General features: G+C 41.8%; 1 protein-coding gene across 1 annotated transcript in view; it reads left to right on the forward strand.

Annotated features, from left to right (window-relative positions):
- Positions 1-17,046: 17,046 nt before the first annotated feature.
- The window catches only part of LOC141278640 (uncharacterized), a 176,822-nt gene continuing 168,800 nt past the window's right edge, over positions 17,047-25,068 (forward strand). The window contains exons 1-2 of the mRNA XM_073804647.1: positions 17,047-17,059; positions 18,642-20,929. Coding sequence (XP_073660748.1) covers positions 17,047-17,059; positions 18,642-19,501 — 873 coding nt within the window. The 3' untranslated portion in view covers positions 19,502-20,929. The remainder of the gene's footprint in view (positions 17,060-18,641; positions 20,930-25,068) is intronic.

Below are 25,068 nucleotides of genomic sequence, written 5' to 3' on the forward strand. Positions count from 1 at the left end.
ACCACATGGCTTGTGGGATCTTAGTTCCCTGAGCAGGGGTTGAACCTGGGCCCGCAGCAGTAAAAGCACTGAGTCCTAACCACTGAACTGCCAGGGAACTCCCCACCACCAAAATATATCTAAAGACAGCATCAAATATTCTAATATATCATCAAAATATACCACCCAAATATATCACAAATTTCTCCATCTCAGTAGTCACCCCTTAGTTCAAACTATATCATCTTGGACAACATGAGTGACTTCCTTACATTCACCTGTTGCCATTCTTGCCATACCCCAATAGACTTCCGTGCCACAGCAAGATATAAAAACAGAAATCAGATCATGTCACTCCCTAACTTAAAATCCATCAAAGCCTTCCCCTACTTTTTATTTTTCAAAAGCAAAAAGCCCTTTCCCAACTCTGGGCCTTTGTACTTGTTTCCTAGTCCTGACATGCTTCTCTCCAGTTCTTCACACATACAGCTCATTCTCATCCTTTTGATAACTGATCTCATGTTGCTATCTTGGAGAGGTCTTCCCTGACCTCATCTCTTAGGTTGCCACCTGCAGTTATTCTTTTATTATTCTCTTTATTTCCTACATGGAACTGTCATTTTAGTGTGGTTTCAGGAAGGAGTAAAGGTAAATGTTGTTCAGTCTGCAATATTTACCTGGCTATTGTAGTCATACATTTTTGGGGAACAAAAAAAAAAAAAAAAAAACAAACCACGCTCTGCGTGGCTTTAAAACCTGCTTTTGATAATATTAAATCACAAACCCTTCTTAGATTATTAAATATTCATCTAGAGCATACGTTTTAATACATCATATAGATGTGTCATAATTTAGGTACCCAGACTCTATTGTTAGAAATTTAGGTGCTTGTTAGTCTTTTACAGAAGAGTTGGAGAAGACCAAGGTGCTCATTAAAGCCCTCCAAAAAAAAAAAAATGGAGGTGGGCTTTGGGAAATAAGATTATTGTCTGAATGGAGAAATGATGGATCAATGAAAGGGTAAATAAAAATATATTCACAGAATCATAGAGAACTAGAATTTGGGTTGCCCTTTAAGGTCAAAAGAACTAAACTTAGGACAAATAAAGGAAGTGCAATGCTAAACATTATTGAGCTCATCGCACTGAGGTTTCTCTACTTAAGCAACTTGGTGGATAGTGATAGAAGAGCAGATTTGGTGGTGAAAGCAATTGGTTGGGTTTTAATGTTTAATCTGAGATATGTGCAGAATATCCAAGGGAAGCTATCTAGTAAGCTGTTGAACTGAATGGTGTGTGGCTTGGGAGGAAGTTCTGGTTTAGAGTTAAAGACTGGGGAGACATCAGCATATATTGCATGGTAATTGAGACCAGTGGAACTAGAGGCTTTAAAAATCCAAGGAGGGTATGCAGAATGAGAAGAGAAGAGGGCCCAGGACGAAATGGTCAAGTACATAAACACTTGCAGAATAGGCAGAGGAAGATGGGCATTTGAAGAAGGTGGAAAACAAGAGGCCAGACCTAGGAGCAAAGCCAGGGGAGAACGTGTTGTGAGATTCTCCAGCGTTGATTAGTCTGACCCTGTTTGACTAGTTATATGACTGATGACTTTTCCTCCTCTTCACTCTTTGTTTATATCTCCCCAAGCTGTGCTCAGAGAGGATAACTTTTCCAGATAGATTCTTCTTCAGTAGAAGATATACATGTTGTTATTTTCTCCAGGTGGGATATCAAGTAAGTTCTTTGAGCTCATTGAATGGGTAGGTGGAGATCTCTAGGATGTGATATGGAACATTCAGGGGAAGCTGCTCCTGTGTCCTAAAATAGTTCTCTGGCTGACCCGTAGCAGGTGCCTGACATCGTGCACACTCCATAAACCCTCTTGAGTAAATGGATCCATTTGTTCAATATGTAATAGTGAATGACTAGGTATCCTAGCAAAATGCAAATACCCTGAGAGGGATGACAAAGAAATTGTCAACCCCTGTTTAACAAGTTGGTGGGCTGGAGGTTTGTTATCAAAACTCTTCCCACTCTGGTCAGTCTCTGTGCAGTTGACTCACAGGGCCGGCTATTGTGGTTGGTTTACAGGCCTAGAGTGGAGGCTTACCTGGGAAGGGAATATCTGAGCACATTAGTTCAGTTTTACAACCATCTATACAAACCATCTGTCTTCATTTCCTAGGCTGCCATAGCAAATGATATACTACAAACCAGGTGGCTTAGAATAACAGAAATCTACTGTCTCACAGTTCTGGAGGTTGGAAGTCTGAAATCAAGGTGTCAGCAGGGCTATGCGGCCACTGAAAACTCTAGGGGAGAATCCTTCCTTGCCTCTTTCTTAGCCACTGTCGGTTGTCAGGAATCCTTGGTGTTCCTTGTCTTGCAGATGTAGCACTCCAATCTCTACCCTCATCTTCACATGGCGTTCTTCCCTCTGTGTCTGTGTGCCTCTGTTTTCTCTTCTTACAAGGACACTGGTCATTGGATTAGGGCACACCCTAATCCAGTATGACCTCATTTTAAAATATTGTTTTTAAATTTTGGCTGCATTGGGTCTTTGTTGCTGCGCATGGGCTTTCTCTAGTTGTGGCGAGCGGAGGCTAGTCTTCACTGTGGTGCGCAGGCTTCTCATTGTGGTGGCTTCTCTTGTTGTGGAACACGGGCTCTAGGCGTGTGGGCTTCAGTAGTTGTGGCACGCAGGCTCAGTAGTTGTGGCTTGTGGGCTCTAGAACACAGGCTCAGTAGTTGTGGCGCATGGGCTTAGTTGCTCCATGGCATGTGGGATCTTCCCAGACCAGGGCTCGAACCCATGTCCCCTGCATTAGCAGGCAGATTCTTAACCATTGTGCCACCCGGGAAACCCCAGTAGGACCTCATTTTAACTTAACTAATTATATCTGCAAATACCCTATTTTCAAATAAGTTGCATTTTGAGGTCTGGGTGGATATGAATTTCTGGGGGACACTATTCAACCAGCACACTATCTATTAAGTCTAGACACTCATCTAACCTCTAGAGCAAATCTGGTTGTGGAGACAAGTAATTATATGATATGGGGCACTGACACTGTGTGTGTGTGTGTGTGTGTGTGTGTGTGTGTGCGCGCGCGTGTGTGTTTGTTTCCATTGTTTCCAAGTAAAAGGGCACTTGGTACCTATTGAATATAAGAGGTCACCTGAGATTACCATGCAGTAGAAAAGAAAGAAAAGGACGTTAAGTTACTCTAAAAAATATTGTGAGTACATATTATGGGCCAGGCTTTGGGTAAGGCCCTGGAAGGAGAGTGGTAAATGGAAGGACATTATTCATGTCGTCAGGGAACATACAGTCTAGGAGGACAAGATGAGCAATAGAGACATATAGAATAAGTACATTTTAAATTTAAAAACTAAGAAGTATTATGAGATTTACTAAGTGCTTTGTGATAGAAAATAACCAGGAAGAAGCTTTTCAGATAGTAAGGTCAGGAACAAACATTTATGCTGTAACTGGAAAGTTGAGGAGGTTCAAGAGTGTTTCATTTTCTTCATCAGTTTTTTAGGGCTGCCTCTGAGCAGAGACCCTGAAACTCAGCCATCAAGATGAGGGCCTTCAGGGCTTCCCTGGCGGCGCAGTGGTTGAGAGTCCGCCTGCCGATGCAGGGGACACGGGTTCGTGCCCCGGTCCGGGAAGATCCCACATGCCGCGGAGCGGCTGGGCCCGTGAGCCATGGCCGCTGAGCCTGCGCGTCCGGAGCCTGTGCTCCGCAACGGGAGAGGCCACAATGGTGAGAGGCCCGCGTACCGGAAAAAAAAAAAAAAAAAGATGAGGGCCTCCATATCCTAACCCACATTTTAATATTTAGGTGTACTTCCAGATAGAGATCTTGATATGTTTCTCCTCACATTTCCCTATACCCCTCCTCACTCTGCCCCTACACACACACACACACACACACACACACACAAATACAAACTACAAACACCACTTTTCTTTATTCTCTCTCTCTTTTTAAGTGATAAGAACTATACTTAACACTTCATGAAGTTTCTTTTCAGAGAACTGCCACACCACTTTTTTTTTCCTGAATCATTTGAGAGTTACAGATATCTTGACACGTTAGCCCTACAAATTTCAGCATGTATCAGCTAAGAAAAAGGATATATTTCTTAGTATAATTCCTATAATTGGACAGTTTAACATTAGTTCAATACTATTATCTAATATACAATCCATAATTTAAATTCTTCAGATTGTCTCAGTAATGTCTTTTATGACTATTTTCTTTTTTTCTGATCCAAAATCTAATGAAGAATCAAAGGTTACATTTAGTTGACATGTCTTTTTAGTATCCTTTAATCTAGAATAGTTCACCAAACTATTTTGTCTTTTATGCCTTGACATTTTTAGCGAATCCAAGCCATTGCTTTGTAGAATGTCCAATAGACCCAAACATATACTAGATTTGTAGCAGTTTTTGATATTTGCTCTAAGTGCTCATTTGGAAATTAAAACTAACTGAAATGGCTAGCAACATATGCTATTGCAGATCAAAGTATCCCAAACCAGTTCTGTGGGGTGTGAAAAGACATTTTGTTAAGGGGGACTTGGAACTGCATTATAAAAAAAAAAAGTAAAACCAGGTTTCTTTGCTGGATGTTTCTAGAACCTTTATATACAGATAGACATTATGAATCTTTAAGAGAGTTTCCCAAACTTAATTGATCATAGAACACTTTGTTTGAGGACTGTATTAGTAATCCATTGCTGAGTAACAGATTACCCCAAACTTACAGACTTAAAGCAACAAGCATTTATTATCATAAACAGTTTCTGAGAATCAGGAATCAGGAAGTGGCTTTGCTATGTGGTTCTGGGTCAGAGTCTCTGCTCAGGTTGTAGTTAAGATGTTGGCTGGGGCTCCAGTCATGGTAAGGCTTGACTGGGCCTGAATGGTCTGCTCTAAGGTGGCTCATCCACATGGCTGTTGGCAGGAGGCTTGAGTTCCTCACCATGTAGACCTCTTCATAGGGCTGCATGAACACCCCCACGCCCTGCAGCTGGCTTCCCCCAGAGTGAACAATTTAAAAGAGAGCAAGGATAAAGCCATAATGTCTTTTATGACCTACTCTCAGAAGTCACACACCATCACATCTACCAATGAGTCACTAAATTCACCCCACATTCAAGAGAAGGTGAATTAAGTTCCACCCTTTTTTTAGCTTCAATTTTTGAAGGGAGCAATGTCAAAGAATGTGTGGGCATATTTTTAAATCACTAGAAGGACTATTTTGGGGATTCATAATTCTCCATAACACACTCTAGAAAACATTAGTTATAATGTTGGAAGAATTCAGGGTAAGAAGTTACAAGAGGTGGGTCTGAGCTCCACCTCATTGGTTGATTGTGTCTTATTAACAAGTAACTTGGTTATTGAGATAACTTGGGCTTATCTTTGAACTTTTTTTTTTTTTTCGGTATGTGGGCCTCTCACTGTTGTGGCCTCTCCCGTTGCGGAGCACAGGCTCCGGACAGTGGCCACGGCTCACGGGCCCAGCCGCTCCGCGGCATGTGGGATCCTCCCGGACCGGGGCGCGAACCCGTGTCCCCTGCATCGGCAGGCGGACTCTCAACCACTGCGCCACCAGGGAAGTCCTCTCTGAACTTTTTGAGCTTGAATTTTTACATAAGTAAAGTGAAGATGTTAATACTATTAATCTTTGAGTATCTTAGGTTTGTTGTGAAGATAAAACGAACCAGTGTACATAAAAATGCTTAAATAATTATAATGTACTACTCAGATGTTCACTCTTACTAAAATCACTGGCCAGCATATGGCCTGTCAAATCACCAAATGCTAGATGTCTTACTTTTCATATTTAAAAGCTCCTCTTCCTATCTTCCAGGAGAACGTCACATGCATAGATGTACTTAAAAATGCTTTTAATGAGCCTTATAACAACTCCATGGGAATTTTAACCTGACATTTATCTTCTTATGCAATTGCTTCTTTGCTAGACATATAGAACTTTGTCTCTGCAAGATGCTAGTTGTCTGCTAAATGAATTGTTGCTGTTGTTTTTAAAGATCTTTCTGTATTCCCACAATTTCCCTAAACCATAAGGAGGCTGCTTTTCTCCTATGTCTCGTAAGCCAGCTCCAAAGCAGTTTCTAAAGAGCATTTCAGAAAATGTTTTAAGCAATGGCAGCCTCAACAAAATAAATACCAAGTTTCCTATGGTGACCACATGGCAAGACAGAGCAGGATTGGATGCATGAGTCTTGATGGGGTATGCTTGTCCAAGATTAATCTCTCTACTTTAAAGTCGTATCCCATTACCAAATGAACCACACAGACTAGACATAAAGAAAATGTTGCTGCCAGCCAACTGCAGTTTTTAAATCCAAAGAGCTTAGAACACTTATAGGCATAATCTCCTTAATCTTCATAACACTGGGAGGTAAGTCAAAGTATCATCCCTCTTAGAGGCAAGTGTGACCAAACTTGGGTTTATTTTGAGTCCCTGTATTTTTCTAATACTTTGCTCTGTGCAACTATTATTTGAATTTTGAATATGGTTTAATTCTAGTACATAAAAAGAAGAACAGACATAGGCGTTATGGTTTAATTAGGACCAGGGCTCTTAACCTAGAAAGAGCTATTGGTTAATACATTAATTAAGACATCAAGTTTACACCCTGTTGTCAACAGTAATTGTTTATTGCCTAACTAAACCCTCCTTAATTTATTATAGTCATTAGTGTCTGTTAGCAAGGGAGACTGTGCTTGAATTTTACAAGGGTATGTGGTTAGCAGTTTTCTGTCTCCGAGCTGGGACCTGACTCACTTGATCTTCTCACCTCACACTTAACACAGGACCAGGGCCTGACTTAAGAAATGTTTAGTCTTTTATAATTGTAGAATTATAAACAGTCATAATTCCTTCTATTCTGTGCCTCAGCTCTCAAAGCTATAAAATGAGAGGATAGGATTAGATGATCTCTAAATTATCTTGTATATCTAAAATTCACAGTTAATGATTATCTGCTTTGATACAGAGCTTAAAGCAACGACAGAAAGAAATACCCCAAATTAGAGCATTTGAGACAATCTGAGTTATTTGCATATTTTCATAATTTCCTAAAATCTGTTTGAGGGTCAGTAATTTGATCCAGAAAAGCGAAAGACCTCTGGCCACCTCAATATTGACTTTCTGAGAGGGAGATGGAAGAGGGAGAGGGAAAAGGAGAAGGAGAGGGAGGGGGAGAGAACTTTTGCTTTGGAGTTCAGCAACACATGTTTGGGGCAGCAGGAAGTCGCCAGGAATCTAGACATCACTGAGGAAATAGGCTGTTAAGGGAGAATTGCTAAACCTGTAGGAGCAGATCCAGGCTTTGTAGAGCCTACAGCTTCTTCAATGTTAAAGGCCCCCCTTAAGAGAAAGAATTCAGAATTAAGTAGGAAAATGCATGTTTATTCTGAAGTGAATTCATTTGGAAGTGAATATTTATTTGAATGCTCATAGCCTCTTCAATACCGTCCAAAATGGGGAAAGTACCATGGAGGAAAGAAATATGGACAGAGACTGAAGTCTTAACCAATCATGTTTGAAATATCTTGCTCTTGCAAATTTTATAAAAACCTATGGCCGGGGCTTCCCTGGTGGCGCAGTGGTTAAGAATCCGCCTGCCAATGCAGGGGACACGGGTTCCAGCCCTGGTCTGGGAAGATCCCACGTGCCGCGGAGCAACTAAGCCCGTGCGCCAGAACAGTAAGCCTGCGCTCTAGAGCCTGAGAGCCACAACTACTGAGTCTGTGTGCCACAACTACTGCAGCCCGCATGCCTAGAGCCCGTGCTCTGGAAGAGAAGTCACCACAATGAGAAGCCCGCACAATGAAGAGTAGTCCCGCAACTAGAGAAAGCCCACGCACAACAATGAAGACCCAACGCAGCCAAAAAAAAAAGACAAAATTAAAACAAACAAACAAAAGAGCCTATGGCCATGTGAACATGTTGCTAACCCCTGCCCAGGTCCTAGAAACGGTCTGTGAGAGTGAGGAACCCAGAAGCCTGGGTTTTATTAGTTTCATATATTATCAACCATTATAAACATGAAATATATCTAGTCTGGTCCAATAGATAGTTCTTCTGGAAGTTCACTTAACTGAAAATTAAAAAATGAAGCCATTGAAAAAAAATGAGAAAGATCTATGTAAGCAATCATGAAGATTCCAGACTATATGGTTAAATGAAAAAATAAGGAATGGGATAATATAGCATGATTCCATTCATGTAAAAAAAAACAACAAATGAAGCAATGGGTGTGTTGCATGTATATATGTATATGTGCTATACATTTGCTACATATCAGATCCATAACACTGGTTACTTTTGGAGAGTGTATGGGGTTGTGGAGTATTATTCGAATTTTGTGTAACAGATATTCTTGTGTTACATGTAGGCCTCCTTATTAATAATAACTGCTCATCCCTCCATAATCTCTATTGAAGCATCCCATTCTCACACCATCATTGGCTACTTTTCCAATTCACTTCTTCTAGAGTCTCTATCTATCTTTGACCCACCAGCATCTATAATCAAGCCTCCTATCATTCAGTGTCCTCAGTTCCTTCATATCCCCACTACCATCCTTACCTAGCTTAAATTTCATGGTCCATTATTATAATCACTCATTTGCATACACCTTTACTGCCCTGCTACCTCTCACTTTGTTATACTTACTAGGTAAACTCCATCCGTGCTTGAATCCAGCTTGCCTACCCTGCCCCTATAGCTTGGCAGCTGAATGTGGTTGGAGAAAAACCACACAACTCATGCTGCCTGGTCTCATTTTCCATTCCTCACCTAACCTCAAGGGAGCTTTTAGTGCTGCCCTGGAATCCTACTACATTTTCCCTGATCCATTCACACTCCCACACTCCTTGTTTCTTCTCTCTTCAAACCTTCATACCGCCTCCACCATCCTCACTCTTAGCATGGCCATGCTTACTATTTCATTGAGAAAAAAAAACAATCAGGGAAAAATATGCCAAATACCTACCCTGCACAAACTCCCAGCACTGTACCTAGCCCCTGTTGTCTGCCTTCTTTCCTGTTCCTGTGGATGAAAAACCAGGGCTTTCATCTCAGGCCAGCCCTCTATTGTGCACTAACCCTGTCCCTTTCTCACCTACTTAACAACATCCAGGGCCACGGATCTACAGGTACAGTAGGCACAGTGTGTAGGGCCCACCTTGCTTTTAGGCACCCATGAAAATGTTTAATTCCCTTTAAAATCAGAAGAAAAGTATGAACTTTTAGGTCAAAAATGTTTTAATGTATAGTGTTAATATATTCATTCTCATACAATGCTGGTCTTGATCTCTGGGGTCTCTTTATAAGGGCACTAATCCCATTCATGAGGGCTCCACCCTCACAAAAGGCCCCACCCCCTACTACCATCACCCTGGGGATTAGGCTTTCACATATGAATCTGGAGGGACACAAATATTCAGTCCATAGCATTATCTAAACCCTGTCTTGACTCACCTTCCCTTCCAACCACTCCCTCTCCATCAACTCTCTGCCTCTTTTTAACAGCAAAACTTCTTAAGAGATTTGCCTGAATTTACTGTCATCTGTCGCTCTCCTCCCATTCTCCTTTGACTTCTAGTTTTCACGCCCACTGTACCACTGAAACTGCTTTCCTGACAAGGTCCCAGTGGCCTTCATGAGACTAAATCCAGTGGCCAGTTCTCAGCCATCCTGTTACTTCACTTGGAAGCAGCATCTTAAAGAGTTGATCATTCCTTCCACTTAAACTATTTTCTCCACTTGGCTTCTTTGTAGGGAGACCACACAGTTTTCTATCAGAATAAAGACATTTTTGAGAGGGAAAGTTGGGCATACTATTGATTACCTTGATACAGATGCCAACTGGGACCATCTCAGACAAACTGGACCACAGAGGCACTTTTCTTCTAGGACACCACACCTGCCTGGTTCTCCCTCCTCAGTCTCCTTTGCTGTCCTCCTCTTCTCTCCAACCTCTAAATATTGGACCGCCCAGAGCATCCTTGGACCTCTTCTTGTTCTTCTTCTCTTGTTCTTTTCCTTCTCTTTCTTCTCTACACTCCTTCGGGGCTATTTTCCAACTGCTGCACACTGGTATGCTATAATGCTTGATAAAATGTTGAAATATTTCCATTCAAATTAGTAAAGAGCTGCTCTCAAACTTTCCTGCCCCACCACTCTGGCCTCACTCTGGGAGCCTCACTCCTACCCATGATCTAGTTTCTAAAAGGTTAACACCTGACCCTTTAGAACTGTGCTCCAGCACCTTCTGATTGGTTAGCATGATTACCATCTAGTTCTTAAATATTCTGAATATCATCCTTGCACTCATTTACAGGGCTTTAAATGAACTCATAAATTTATACCTCCAGCTCAGACTGAAACATTTCCCCTGAACCCCAAGACTTGTATATCCAGTCATCTAGTCAATATCACAACTTGAATACATAAGGGGTATTTCGAACTTAAAATATCCCGATTTTTTCCTCCAAACCTGCTCATACAGTCTTCCCCAATTCAGGTAATGGCAACTTTATCCTTTCAGTTGCTCTGGCCCCACGTCCTGGTTTGTTTGTTTAACTCCTCTCTTTCACACCCCACAGGCAAGCTATCAGCAAATGCTGTCAGCTCCACCTTCAAATAGATATCCCACTTTTCACTACCTCCACAGCTGATACTTTCCACCATTATCTCTCACCTTGACCGCTGCAGTAGCTCCTGTCTCTCTGTTTCCACCAATGCCATTTCTAGTTATTGTTAACTCAGCAGACAGAGTGCTCCTTATAAAACATAAGACAGCTCATGTCAGAATCCTCCCATCTCACTTATGTAAAGGCCAAACCCTTATAATGGCCTCAAGGTCCTATGTGTCTGCTCCACACCACCCACTTATTACCTCTGACCCCATCTCCTACTCCTCTCCCCATCCTCCACCCACGCCAGGCACACTCACCTGCCTGCTCTTCCCCACCAGGCACATTCTTGCAGCCTTGGCACTTGCTATCTCCTCCTGCCTGGCCTGTTCTTTCCCCATGCTGTACACAGCTGGCTTTTTACCTCCTTCAGGTCATTAATTAAAGGTCACTCTCAGTGAAGTCTTCTTTTAACAAATTATAACCCCTTACCCATTGCCCTTTCCTACTTTATTTTTGTCCATAGCACTTATAACCACATGCCCCATTGTAGATTTTACTTCTATGTTATTTGTCAGTTTCGTTCCTTGCTGTCTTAGTCTACTTGGGCTGCCATAACAAAATACTATAGCCTGAGTGGCTTAAGCAACAAAAGTTTATTTCGCACTGTTCCAGAGCCTGGAAGTCTGAGATCAAGGTGTTGGCAAATAATTTTCATTCTGAAGCCCCTTCTCTTGACTTGCAGGAGGCCACATCTTTCTGTGTGCTCACATGAGTTCTTTGTGCAGGTGCCCAAGGCGAGGTGGGGGGGAGGTGGGCAGGCAGGAGAACAAGCTCTCTGGTGTCTTCTCTTATAAGGACACTAATCCCATCGGAGGGTCCCCCTCATGACCTTATCTAACCCTAATTATTTTCCAAAGGCCCCACCTCCAAATACTATCACATTAGGGTTAGGGCTTCAACATGTGAATTCTGCGGAGACAGAATTCTGTCATTAACACTTGATGCAACTTCAGGGCCTAGAAGAGTGCCTGGTACATAGTGGGTACTCGGGAATTAATTTTTACATGAATTCATAATGAGAAAATAATGTCAGAAAAAAGAAAATAATGTTGAATATTACTTACTGATTTTTTAATTCCTCAAAAAGTTTTACCACTATTAAATTTTACTCACTATTAATTAATATGCTATAGGGAAAGTCTCCAAAAACAGAGTAGCTCGTTTTTCACAGCCCTGTTCTACAACTTTTATATAGAGGTAGTAAAATATAAATCTTTGTATATTCTTTGGAAGTTTATATACTAAAAGATACATCATGCAGACTTACACACCTAGAGTCAGAGAGAAGTCCAAAGCACTGAGGCAAGGGACTCAGTGTCCCAAGCCACTCACGCAGTCAAGTCCATCTACACCAGTCTCTGGTCACACTGCTGATTCACTATCACACAGTGGCTAGGGAACTCTTGCTGGCAAACCCAGCTCTCTCAAATAATGCTGAAAACTGAACTAGGGAAAAGCAAGAAATCAGGCCCTCTGTTCTTCAAGGAAGACTGGAAAACAGAAGAAAGTTAAGAATGAATTGGAGCCATGGAGATGCTGTGAGGGTTTTCCAACTCATCCTTTTCTTTTCTCGTGATACTTAGACTAATTGTCCTCATAACATCCACTAATTGGCACAGTGTATCATGAAACCCCTTCTTTTGTCATCTATGATGCTGTTATGTAGACATGGACCTATCTTTTATTCTGTCTGCTTAAGAACAGTTTCATTTACCAAGTTAATCAGGAAAATACAATCATAAAACTGAAGAGTATTTAATAATTCTCATAGGCGTTTTCATAGCATAACCCCCTGGACAACTGTGTAACCCTGAATATGAACATTACTCACTACTTGGCCTTTCCAGGGAAACCTCCAGAGAACATCAGTTCTCATTTGCATAGAGATGGGAGTTGCCAATCACTGCCTTCCCCACTGCAGAAACATACAGAATCATCTCAAACCTGGCTTCTCTACCTGTTAGAAAGGAGCTCAATTCAGTAAGTCACTCAGGATGGTTATAACCTTATAGGATTTAACAGATGTAAGGAACTTAATTCTACATACAATTTTTATGTAATCTATGAAAGGCAGTGGTGCTCAAATTTTCCCTTTCCTTCTCCAAAATAAAAAACGTTTTGAGTTAGGCTTGTTTTGTATTTTCATTTTGCAATAATTTTTCTTCTTTTTTTATTTTTTCTAGTAGTTGGGAGATAAGATGAAACTGGGGGCATGTTAATGCAATTATTATGAAAAGGATGTACATTTTGATCACTAATCACCAACTTCTAGGGAAGATAGAGGTGGGAAGTGAAGCAGACAGGTCTTATTTAAGAAAACCTGACTGGAAGAAATGGGTGTTGTTTTGAGTTATGATGCCCCTTGTTGCTTCTTACACAGCTATTTTTATTAGTGCATTTTCCTCTCACTTCCAGTTTGAACAGCACTAGTTTAGAATTATGAATTCATAGCATCATTTTGCTTAGGAAAAAAAATGGTTTCATAATCAAACGTGAGGATCTACAATAGAAAACAACTTTTTTGTCCTTCAGTTTTCTCAGTTGCCTTGAATATAAACTCACAAATATCTTGATCAATGGCTACAGAATTTATAAATGTTTTGTTTAAGGCTATTGGCATAGATGCTAATAATGAACCCATAGTAAAATAGTGAACTCATAGTAAAATAAATTATGTAAAATGACAAGAGGGATCAGTGATACTTTTTTTGTCACTGAATTGATGCTTTCTTCATTGATTTAGAGTAGAAACTGGTTGGTAGATTCAGTAGTATCAGGACTTGTTTTACTGATCAAATACAAAACGAAACCCAAAAAATGGACAAATATTTGAGAAGGTAGTTTCTTGGTACCTAATTCAGAGAATTCTATTCTATGAGTAATTTCAAGAATCAATCTGGACATTTCCTTAATTCATTTCAAGGAATATTTCTCTTAATTAAAAATTGTAAGACCTACATCAGAAACATATATTTGAATTGTTCTGCAGTTCAAAGTTTAGTTTTCATATCTAGTACCTTATTTGATTCTCACAATACCTCCCTAATGGTAGACAGGGCAAGTGAGCTATACCCGTTTCACAAAAGGGTTAACAAAAAGAGGAAAGAAGCTAAGCAAGGCCAAGGTCACAGAGCTGATAAATGGGGGAATCAGGATTTGAATACAAATCATTTGCCTCCAAATATGTCCAATAAATTGTGTTGCCTCTCCTACTTTAAACTAATATGATTACAATGGTGATACTGATGAGGTAATTGAAACAAAGATAGTTTATCTGGGGGCCTAAATTACTCAGATAACTGACTGGATGTTTTTGGTTGCTTTGCAAATTGAGACATGACCTGAGTGTTACTGAGGAAAAAAAACAAAAATTACATTTCTAAAAATGCCCCTTGTTGGGGGTACTGACACTCACCCCTACTTCTCAAATCTGTAATCTAAGAAATCTAAAAACTCTTGAGCCAAGAGTTCCCAGAATGATTTTTGTTAGAGAATATAATCACTCCTCGGATATAGAGACTTCATTAATTCTTCATATCTTGCTATATTTCACATTATTTTCCTCAGGACTAAAGAATCTAAAGTTCTAGATTCTCATCCTTAGTGATGTACAAGGTATATTTTAGTGATATTAAAAAAATACATTCAACTGTACCTACTATGTCACAGGTTTTCTTCTTCATCAGTTACCTGAGGTGAAAATATGAACATTACTAATATACCTAAAGAGACAAACATATGAGATAGTCATGGTATTATTAAATGCTATGTGAACTTTCTAGAGGTTCAGATCTCTCATCATATGAGATCAGTTTGTTAATGTGAGACCGTTTTTCAGGGATGTGGACTGTAGGTACATGTTTATTTGTGCTCCAGAGGCGCTATTAAATATCTATCAATTATTTCTTAAATTTTGCATCAGTATACACAAAATTCTTTAGTCACTAAAGAGTTAACCTGACATGGAAAATTTATCCATGCATAGCCCTTACTTTAAGTGCCTGGTTTGGGCACACCCTCATGGTCTTGGAAGGTATAGAAAGTTCTTGCACACTCGTAAGCTTCCGGCCATAGGAAATCCTGCAACAAGCAAGACTGGTGATGGGACTTCCCTGGTGGCGCAGTGGTTAGGAATCTGCCTGCCAATGGAGGGGACACAGGTTCGAGCCCTGATCTGGGAAGATCCCACATGCTGCAGAGGAACTAAACCCGTGCGCCACAACTACTGAGCCCACACGCTGCAACTACTGAAGCCCGTGCCCCTAGAGCCAGTGCTCCGCAACAAGAGAAGTCACTGCAATGAGAAGCTGGCACACCGCAACAAAGAGTGGCCCCTGCTAGCTGCAACTAGAGAAAGCCCGCATGCAGCAACGAAGACCCAGCGCAGTCAAAAAAAAAAAAAAGGTTGGTTAGAACAGGGCTCCTCTGCAGGTCTGGGAGGCCATTGCCTGGCCCATAGCCTAGCAGACAGCACATGCTGGAAAAATATTTGTTGAATAAATGAATGAATGGTCCATTAGCTGATTTGGAGGCTTTATCTGCTCTACTGCTCCATCAACTGTCTCTGTCCCTCAATAACTTGTACCGTCATCAGTGGGGAAGAGTTTGGGGACTCCTTTCCATAACAAGTGTCCAAAGCATGTAAATAATTACAATTTAGCCCAAAGCACTGATTCTAGCTGAAAGAGAGAACAAATGGAGGAGTGTGACTGACAAAGTGACTAAAGCTGATAAGAGCTCACCAAAAGGAGAGACAGAAGCTGGAGCTGCGATGAACTAGAACTGGAAGCCCCTGGACCAATGGATATTTCAGTTGGTTGCTCTGTTCAGTTTAGAACAATACAGCAGTTAACATATTACATATCAGGCACTTGACATAGTCTTAGGTGCTGGGACTACCAGGGGTCTGAAATTCAGGAACAGGATATACTTATATTTAAACAGTATTTTAGTTACAGTTTCAAATAATATGCTGAGTATTTTTTCTTCAACCTCCAGAAATCTTTTTAGGTTAAGTATCTCTAAATTTAAAGTGATGGGGTAATCTGAAAAAAGTATAATACATACACTACGTTTTCCTCTATTTCCAGACTTTTCTTTGACATCCTGTAGATAACAAATGGACCTATTGTTTTAAACATACTGAGCACATTAAAAACATAAATAATATCCTGCTTAAAAATAAATTAATCCTATGTTTCCTAATTTTTCTGATACACTAAACATAGGTTATATAGACAGATTTTCAAGAAGCTCCAGTCTAATAGAAGAGAAGGACATGGGAAAAAAATCATTTTCATAGACTGAGAGCCATCACAGAGAATATAAAAAGAACAGAAATGGCTTCCCCCATGAGCAAGAGATTATTGCTTTGGGGAGATGTAGCAGAGTCAGGAAAGAATTCACATGTGTAGCACTGTCTGAGCGGAGTTTGGGGCAATAAGTAGGCATTTACCAAGAGGACAACGTGGGGAAGGAATTCCAGGGACAGGATGGGCATAATGCAAGAACACAAAGGCAGGAGACAGCATTGTGTTTTTATAGAACTACAGCTAGTTTAGTATTGCTCAAAGTTTCAGTGAGAGGCAGAGGTGAGGGTGGTGAGAAGTAGTCAGGGGCTAGTCAAGTAACATATTGTTTGCCATGTTAACGGGTCAAATTTTATTCCATAGAGTTCATGGGGAATCAGCAAATGATTTTAAGTAAGGAAATAATTTGGTCAGAGTTGTTGAGAAAAGGCAGCAGTCCCTGTTGTTCTTGCACAGCCTCTCAACATCCCTATGACCCGAGAGTAGGTTAAAAAGAAAGAGATTAAAAGCAAAATAGGGCTTCCCAGGTGGTGCAGTGGTTGAGAGTCCGCCTGCCGGTGCAGGGGACGCGGGTTCGTGCCCCGGTCCAGGAGGATCCGACATGCCGCGGAGCGGCTGGGCCCGTGAGCCATGGCCGCTGAGCCTGCGCGTCCGGAGCCAGTGCTCCGCAACAGAAGAGGCCACAACAGTGAGACGCCTGTGTACCGCAAAAAAAAAAAAAAAAAAAAAAAAAAAGGAAAATAAATAGAAGTCAGGATGTTATAAGCTGGCTAAATCTATTTGTTTTAATGACAGTGTATGACTGTCTATGCTCAGTGCTTGGGACTGAAGATGGAGGAATAGTGGCCTAGTTCGTACTATGGCTCTTCCATTCTCCAAAACAAGAGTAAAAATTTTTCCAGAATACTTCATCACACTCCCTTTATTATTTCCTTTCCTTTTCCCTACTTCTCAGTTATCAACATTGGTTAGGCATGGGATCACAGGAAGAGGAAGAGTGCAGGAATGGCTGCATTAGGTGGGTCACCCATATTGCTTCTTTCCCCACTTCACACCTTCACTACAGCAATGGGAGTTATTAGTAGCATGGAAAACCAAAATCCAGGGATCACCTGCAAGTCTTATTTTAGGAACTTGTTCTAGCCTTTTCTGCTATCAAACCTCTCCGGCTTTTCTTTTTCATATTAAGAGTTCTTACCAGTTAACATTAGCAGAAAGGAAATAATTGAGTTTCACCCGGTTTCTCACTCCCTCTGGGAGAGGAACTACAACATTAAAATATCCAGAAGGGAAGCAATTAGAAGAGGAAGCTAGGGATAATCAAGATTTGACTGTACGTTTATTGTAATTGTTGAATTATTTACATTCTTTGACTCCTCTTGGACTGAACTGCTGTGGTTTGGAGGGTAGAAAGGACACTGGGCAAGGAACCAGGAGGTGCTTCTCTGGATCTCATTCTGCAATTAATTAACTGTGTGTCTTCAGATAAATCACTTCTTTGAGTCTGTTTTCTGATGAGGAAAAAGAGGGAGTGTGATTATATCAATGCTTCTCAAGTTCAAGTTCTCAAGTACTTTGCATCAGATTCACCTGAGATGGTTCCAAAATATGCAGATTCCTGGATCTGACTGGAGGATATAGTGTAGTGGTTGAGCCTGTGGACTCTGTATAGGACTGGGCGTAACCCCCTGCTATGCCACTTACCAACTAGGTGACTTTGAGCAAGTTATTTCAAGCCTGTAATATCTCATTTTTCTCATCTGTAAAGCAGGAATAATAATAACGGTATCTACTCCATATTGTCCCTGGAAGGGTAAAAAGGTATAATACTTTTAAAACATCAACTATATTGCCTGTCTCTAAGCATTCAACAGATGTATGTTATCATTTGTATAGCCCACAGTATGTATGTATGGGGTATGTGTGTGTGTGTGTTTGGTGCTGGGTGGGTGCTCCATAAACATCTGTTGAATAAATAAGGGAAGTATAACTGAAGGGTTAGGTTTCTTGTTTTTTTGGGTTTTTTAAAAGCAACATTTTTTGACCTCAGATCTGAAATTCTTTATTAGCCCCAGGAATTATTTCCCCAAGAAAGGTAAAGATAGTTTGAGTGTTGTGTTGTGCTCAATCTTTGTCCCAGTCTTAACTCTCAGACTCATGAGAGTCTCATGATAATTTAAAAAATAATTAAATGATAAAAGTCCCAACAAGTGGGTGAGCTGAGAAAGGCAGGGAATGAGTCTCACGGACCTTGTTGGCTGGATCCAGCTGCCACTACATAACACAATGACTCTCACCTAGGTGTGCATCTCCATTGTACCTCACAAGATGCCGTGAATTCTCAGTCACTGTTATTACAGTTGATTTTGAATCATAAAAAAAGGCAAGATTCCATTTCCCGTTGTTGACCGAGCAGAAAACTGGGCAATGTAACTTTAAAAAAAGCTTGAAAATCAGGGCTATCAAAAACAGAGAGCGAACTTCTATCCCCCATTAACCTACTGATCAAAACATTCCACGTACATTGAACTATGTGCTTTTTTCGATGATGGTGGCCCCTCGCTGAATACTCTGCTTGTGATTCTCCCTGGTGTTTTTAGTGAGAGGAGTTACCAGTTTAGTACCAACAGAGAGGAAATCGCCTCGGAATCTCTGGAGGTGGCCTCCTAGAAAGATCGCCGGGAGGGGAGGAGTTCTGATTGTCCTGGAAGAAAAGCATGGCCCCATCCGGGAAGTCAAGGCTTGCCGGGAGGCTGGGGTTGGCGGCTTTGAGTCCTGGAGGTGGCAGACGCGGGTAGCGGCCAACGTTGGAGCTGTGGCCTGCGCGGCTGGTGGGGGCTTGGTGTGTGCAAGTGAAAGACGCACAGCCGGGCGGACACGCGTGGGCTCAGGCCTCAGCCCCATCACGCGCGGGTACGGGGCTGAAACTGACCAGGGGCCATCCTTCCCTGGCGGGCGCAACGGCCGCTTAAGATCTACTCCTGCACCGACGGGCGCCGCCGGGGGTCGAGAGCCCTGGGCCTTGCTGGGCGCGGCAGCCCCTCCCCTCCGAGCCCCGCGCTTCCGCCCGAGACCCGGCAGCGGCCGTGACCGTGGACGTGCCGCGCCTTCCGCCTGCGCCTGGGAGCTGCCGCCGCCCGTCCGCGCCCCTGTGCGCCGCGCCCACAGGCCGCGGGAAGGGAGAGCGTCCGGGCCCGGGGACCTCCGCCACACGCCGGAGACCCTCTCGGAACTGGACGCTGGGAGGTCTCGGCTAGCCCCGCGTTTCGCTCCCGCCGGGGATGGGCCACTCGGCACCTGCGGCCACTCGGGAGCGGGGACTCGGCGGGGCTATGACCGGCGGCTGCCGCCAGAGCGATATGGGAGGGAGAACGGAGCTAGCGGAGCTTCCTTCCTCTCCCAGACTCGCAGCGACACTGGAGGGCCCGACCCCCAGCGCGGACGAGCGGGGACCTCGTAGGGGACCAACTGGATTCCGGATCTCCTGCTGCCACTTGCAGATTGGGGGCGCCAGTACTAGCGCTGTGAGCGTGTAGTGGGACTTTTCCGTTGTCGTCCTCTAGACCCTCCGCCGGGAGCGTCTTCCCGCTTAAACATTAAGTCTGGCGTGGAAGGCGATTCTCCTCCCTCTTCTCTTCCCTCCCTGCCCCCACTCACCTTCGTTCATCTGTCTCTCGCCTTCTTCCCAAAAGGGCCAAGACACATGGACACGGGTGAACAAGTTAGGATACTACAAAGTGTGTGTGTGTAGGGAAGTGGTAATGGGGTGGGAGAAAATAAAATTAGAAATATCTGGGTATGTAACAATAACACACATGTCCCCAGCCTGCTAGCAGTCTCGGCGTCCAAGTGGAGGCAAATTTTACACTTTCAGTCCTAGGAGAAAATTAGCCCGGGGTATCCGGGAGCTTTCTTCTCGATATTTATTTTATTTTTCTGAAGCATATACATATTCCTACCAAATAAGAATCATCCCCAACCAGAGAAGTAGCACGCTGTTGGGAGGCCATTCCTGGACACAATTGAGGCGGCTTTGTCACCTCTACAGCAGAGGTCACTGGACTCTGCTCAAGGTGTTACATGAGGGGCAGGTGCTTGGGAAGCCACCACATAGTGCTCTAATGAACGATCCCATCCCGACTGAGGGCAAATGCTTTTCGTAAGGGTGAGGTGGATTGGTGCAGGGTGGAAAACATAAACTGAACCTGGGGTGTATCTTGGACGCGACCCTTCTCCCTCTCCTCCCCAGCCTTCACCGAAGCAGCGACACGTTCCTCTTCACACCCAACATCCTCTCCCTCACTTGCTAACACCTGCATTAAAACGCCGCAGTCGGAGGGGAGTGTCTGCGAAAGGCAGGCTCCCTGAGAGTCCTCTCGCTACTGCGTAGTCATGGAATATTCTTTTATTCAAGAGGCTCTTCTAGTTGATTCTAACAGGGCTCGGGCTACTTTGCCCCTCACCACCGATAGGGGGCGGCAGATGCCCTGCGATGCCCCGGCGACTTGCAGGAAGAGCGTCCTGTTGTCTCTGGAAATCCAGCTTAATGGAACGTGTGGGTTGGAAGGTAGGACCTACCGCCTCTACGTCTATCGCAGCAGCTCCGGGGTTTGGGGTCTCGGACTCTGGGCGCGTCCTGGGGGCCCTCGGGGCTTCCCTGTGCAGGGAGTGAGAGAAGTCCTTTGAGCCCCAAGCAGTGCCTGTAAACTCAGCGTACAGCATAAATACATTCAGATGTATGCGAACGTTATGATTAATACGATATATAGACGTTTGAAGGTGTTACAAAATCGATTGAAGGTCTTGATTGTTTTTCTTTTTTTCTCAGTTCTCTTACTAAACAAGACAATTGGAAAGTACGGCTACCGCAGTCTGGATTCTGGTGGCGGTAGGGTCTGCTCAATTGCTTTGAATTTTAAAAGGGTTTCTCTCAGAAGTTGGGAACTACTGTTTAGCCATAAAGTCGTAGGATTAGTGTGGTAAAGGTTCCGAGGCATCTAGGAAGGGAAACAGGGTGGACTCGGCGGGCTCGGCCAGGGTGTGTGTCTGCGAGCGCGACGAGGCGTCTGCGGCTGAGCCCTGTTCCGAGAGCGCGGAGCTGTGCCGGCGCGGATTGGTCCAGACCCAGAGGGATTCGCTACCGGCCGGATTTTCCCGGAAACCTACCTCGCTGGGTAACTCCAGCCCTTGAGTTTTCTCAATTGTCAAAGAGGCATTATGTGTCTTCTGCAAAGCCATATTCCCTCAGAAATGAGAACTACGCCCCACCAAGGTAAAAAGTACATATGTGGAGCAGTAGTTTGTTTTCGAAGAAAAGAAAAATCCAAAAAAAGTTTAAAAAATTGGAAGACTGGCTATTACAGTCATCTCTAAATAGCTTTCGCAAGCAATAGCTTCTAGGTTTTCCAAATGAAAAAGTACGTAATAGTAGCAAGGTTGTGTCCTTACTCTATAAATCTCATGCACAATTAAAAACTCTGATTAATACCTAAAATACCTTTGGAAGGTAGGGAAGAATTACAGTTTTTATTTGTAGACATTATCACAACACGGGTCTAAGATGTTAATTTTAATTATGGACAAAACATATTGGTGTTATATACTTTAAATGTTTTTCCAATACTGTAATAGATTCTAGAAGTGCAGCCATAACTACTAAAGAAGGGAAGAATTTCAATAGCACACTTAATTGTAAGAAATTTCATTAACGTGGGAAGTCCCTAACATGTTGTAAGAATATAGAATCTTCCCCAAATAATGATGAATATTAATTAAGGTACTATAAAATTTGTAGGAAAATGTTAAATTTGTATTTGAGAAGAATGAGGAAGAATTAAGAAGAGAAGGAAAGGACTGACTTGTCCAGGTGAGGAAAAGAAAGCTAATAAGTCTGGGTAGGGAATTTCCAAATTGGGTTCAAAATCCTAAGACACACCAGAGGCCCAGCTGCTCTTGTGGATAGTCAGTCCTATAGCTGTTGAACCAGGAGATCTGGCTCACCTTGGAATCTGAGAATGCAGATAGTTCTTTGTGTCTGAAGACAAACCTGAACACTTTTAAATTTGCCAAGGACCAGCACTGTTTACCTTCAAATGTATGTATTAAACAATTGCACAGGAAGCATGGAAACATGTTTTATTCCATGTTTTACAGGTGGCAAAAATTGCACCAAGGGCCAACCACGAAAGGATTCTTAAAAAAATTTTTTTGGGTCACAAATTATCAATACTATGAGATATCGATAATATCAACTTTTAAAACAGTGTAACACAACTTGGCGTATTTACTTTATAATGATGCTGTCATTTTGTGTGCCACACAGCAGCTTTATAAGGCAGGTGTCATTAGTTCCATTTCGCATATAAGGAAATTGAGGTTCAAAGAGCCTAAGCTATTTGCCTAAATTCACAAAGCGATTCACTAGAAAGCTACTTTCTGATTCTAGAGCCCAGGCTTTTTAAGACTATCTTGCTGCAAACTCTAAGACTGCAGTGTATCCTTATAAGGGACAAACTCTTGGACTCTCAGATTATCTGGTGATTGAGCAAAAATGGGCAAACTCATTACTATCACAATTTGAGTGACCAAAAACCCAAAACTAAATTAAAAACAAAAACACCCAACACGCCGCAGAAAATCTCAGCCTCCAAATCATTTATGGAGGTAATAATGTATAGGGAGGAATCCACACCTATTTTAAAATTCAAAAATCTAAACAGAAATTTCATGATTACTCTAGATAGAATAACTAAAATTCCATTGTTTTTGCTTTACCTGACATTATTACATGGATACAGCTCTGTGTCCATGTAAATTTCCATGGCTGTATCCAAATAAATTTTCTATTTATTTTTCAATCTAAAAGAGGAAAATGAATTAACTGTTACTCGAATGTAGTTTGTTTGCTAGATAATATCTTTAATTACATTACGTTCATGGAGGGTAGTAAATGATAATAAATATTAAAAAGGAGACTTTGGACATGAAAAGGAACCACTGGTACATGGTAAAATCTCATATAATACAGTTAGTTATTCTGTGTTAGTTATTAGTTCTACCACTTAACGGTAGGTCTCAGATTATGAAGGAGTTTTGCTGCATTTGGGACTTTATATTGCATTTCCACAAGTACCATGCATTGGTACGTAAAGAACACTAGTGGAAATTGGTTATATTTAAATAATTAACACCATTCATTTGGGGCCTTGAAAGATTTCCAGGAAGGAGTATGTTTGGATATGATGTGATAACTGGTCAGACAGAGCAGTTTCCCTAGCTCCTCCTGATTGCTCCTTTGTCTCTAGTCCAACAATTCTCGAATATTTTAGTCTCAGGACCCCTCAAAACTTTTGCTTAAAAAAAAACACACAACTTTTGCTTATGTGGGTTGCATCTGTTGAGACTCATTGTATTAGAAATTAAAATTGGAAAAACGTTCAAAATATTTGTTACCTAAGTTATAATAATAATCAGCCCATTACATGTTAACATAAATGACATATTTTAATGAAAAATAGCAGAATTTCCCAAAACAAAAAACAAATTGAGAAAAATGTTTTACATATTTTAATTTATTAATTTATTTTTGGCTGTGCTGGGTCTTCGTTGCCGCGCAGGCTTTCACTAGTTGTGGTGAGCAGGGGCTACTTTTCATTGCGGTGCGCGGGCTTCTCACTGCGGTGGCTTCTCTTGTTGCAGAGCATGCGCTCTAGGCGCACGGGCTTCAGTAGTTGTGGCACACAGGCTCAGTAGCTGTGGCTCGCGGGCTCTAGAGAGCAGGCTCAGTAGTTGTGGTGCACAGGCTTAGTTGCTCCACGGCACGTAGGATCTTCCCGGACCAGGGCTCGAACCCGTGTGCCCTGTATTAGCAGGCAGATTCTTAACCACTGCGCCACCAGGGAAATCCTTGTTTTACATTTTATAAAGCTCTTTAATATCTACCTGGATTTCATAGTTAGCTGAATCCAAGCAGCTGGATTCTCACATTTGCTTCTGCAGTCCATCTATTGTGATACAGTGTGTAGTTTGAAGTATATGAAGAAAATCTGGCTTCCAAGAGATATGTAGTTGGAAAAGGGAAATGTATTTAAATAGCTTTTCAGATAATTAGGGATAGTCTTTAATACTACTCTAAAATTCTTCAAGTGGTAATTTTTAAAAAGTTAGTTGCAATGTGGAATAAAAATCCATATCAATAAACTTTTCATACTTTGTGCCATTAAAACCTATTGGTCTATTGGATGGACTTTTTACTCATGCATGATTTGTAATATTATACACTGATCATTTGGAGACTTTGGTTCACTGAGTTATGCAGATCTTCCAAATGTTGACTCATTTCATCATACAATATCAAAAATATCATCTTCCTTAATTTTATCACTGTTTGCATCAGGAAACATTTTACATATTAGGATACAAGTTTTCCAAAATTCTAATTTTTGTTTGAAAGTTCAAATTTTATCATTGGCAGGAAATACTGTTGGTTGTTTTCCTTGAAGAACACTCACTTTGTTTATTTCTGAGAAAATATCTGTCAAATATTCAAGTCTGAAAAACCATACTTTGTCAGTTGGTCTTTCAAATAAAAATGCTACTCCGTGAGAAAAGTGTCTAGTTCAACTTGAAACTCAATTGCACCAGTGCTTTTCCTCAAGACAACCATTGTACTTATATCTGTAGCAGAAGCACTTTATGTATCCCACCCATTTTGTCCCACAAATTAAAAAGACATGCCCCAAAGGGTCAGGATTTAATAAAATTAATAATTTCACTGCTTTCTCAGAGACATTTGTAAGTGAAAATGACTTTCTTCTCCTCCTTTTTCTCCTCTTCCCTTTTTTTTATTTTAATACACATGTGTGGTGGTGAAGAATATAGTGACTATCACTACAGCTTGATGCCACTGCCTTGCTTTTACCCTGTGAAAAAGATAAATAATGTCTTAATATTATCATGAAACTAGTTGTAACCTCACAGAACCCCTGAAAGGTCTTGGGGACCTCCTGGGTTCTGTGGACCCCACTT

Source organism: Tursiops truncatus, chromosome 4, assembly GCF_011762595.2.
Source record: "Tursiops truncatus isolate mTurTru1 chromosome 4, mTurTru1.mat.Y, whole genome shotgun sequence".
NCBI lineage: Eukaryota > Metazoa > Chordata > Mammalia > Artiodactyla > Delphinidae > Tursiops > Tursiops truncatus.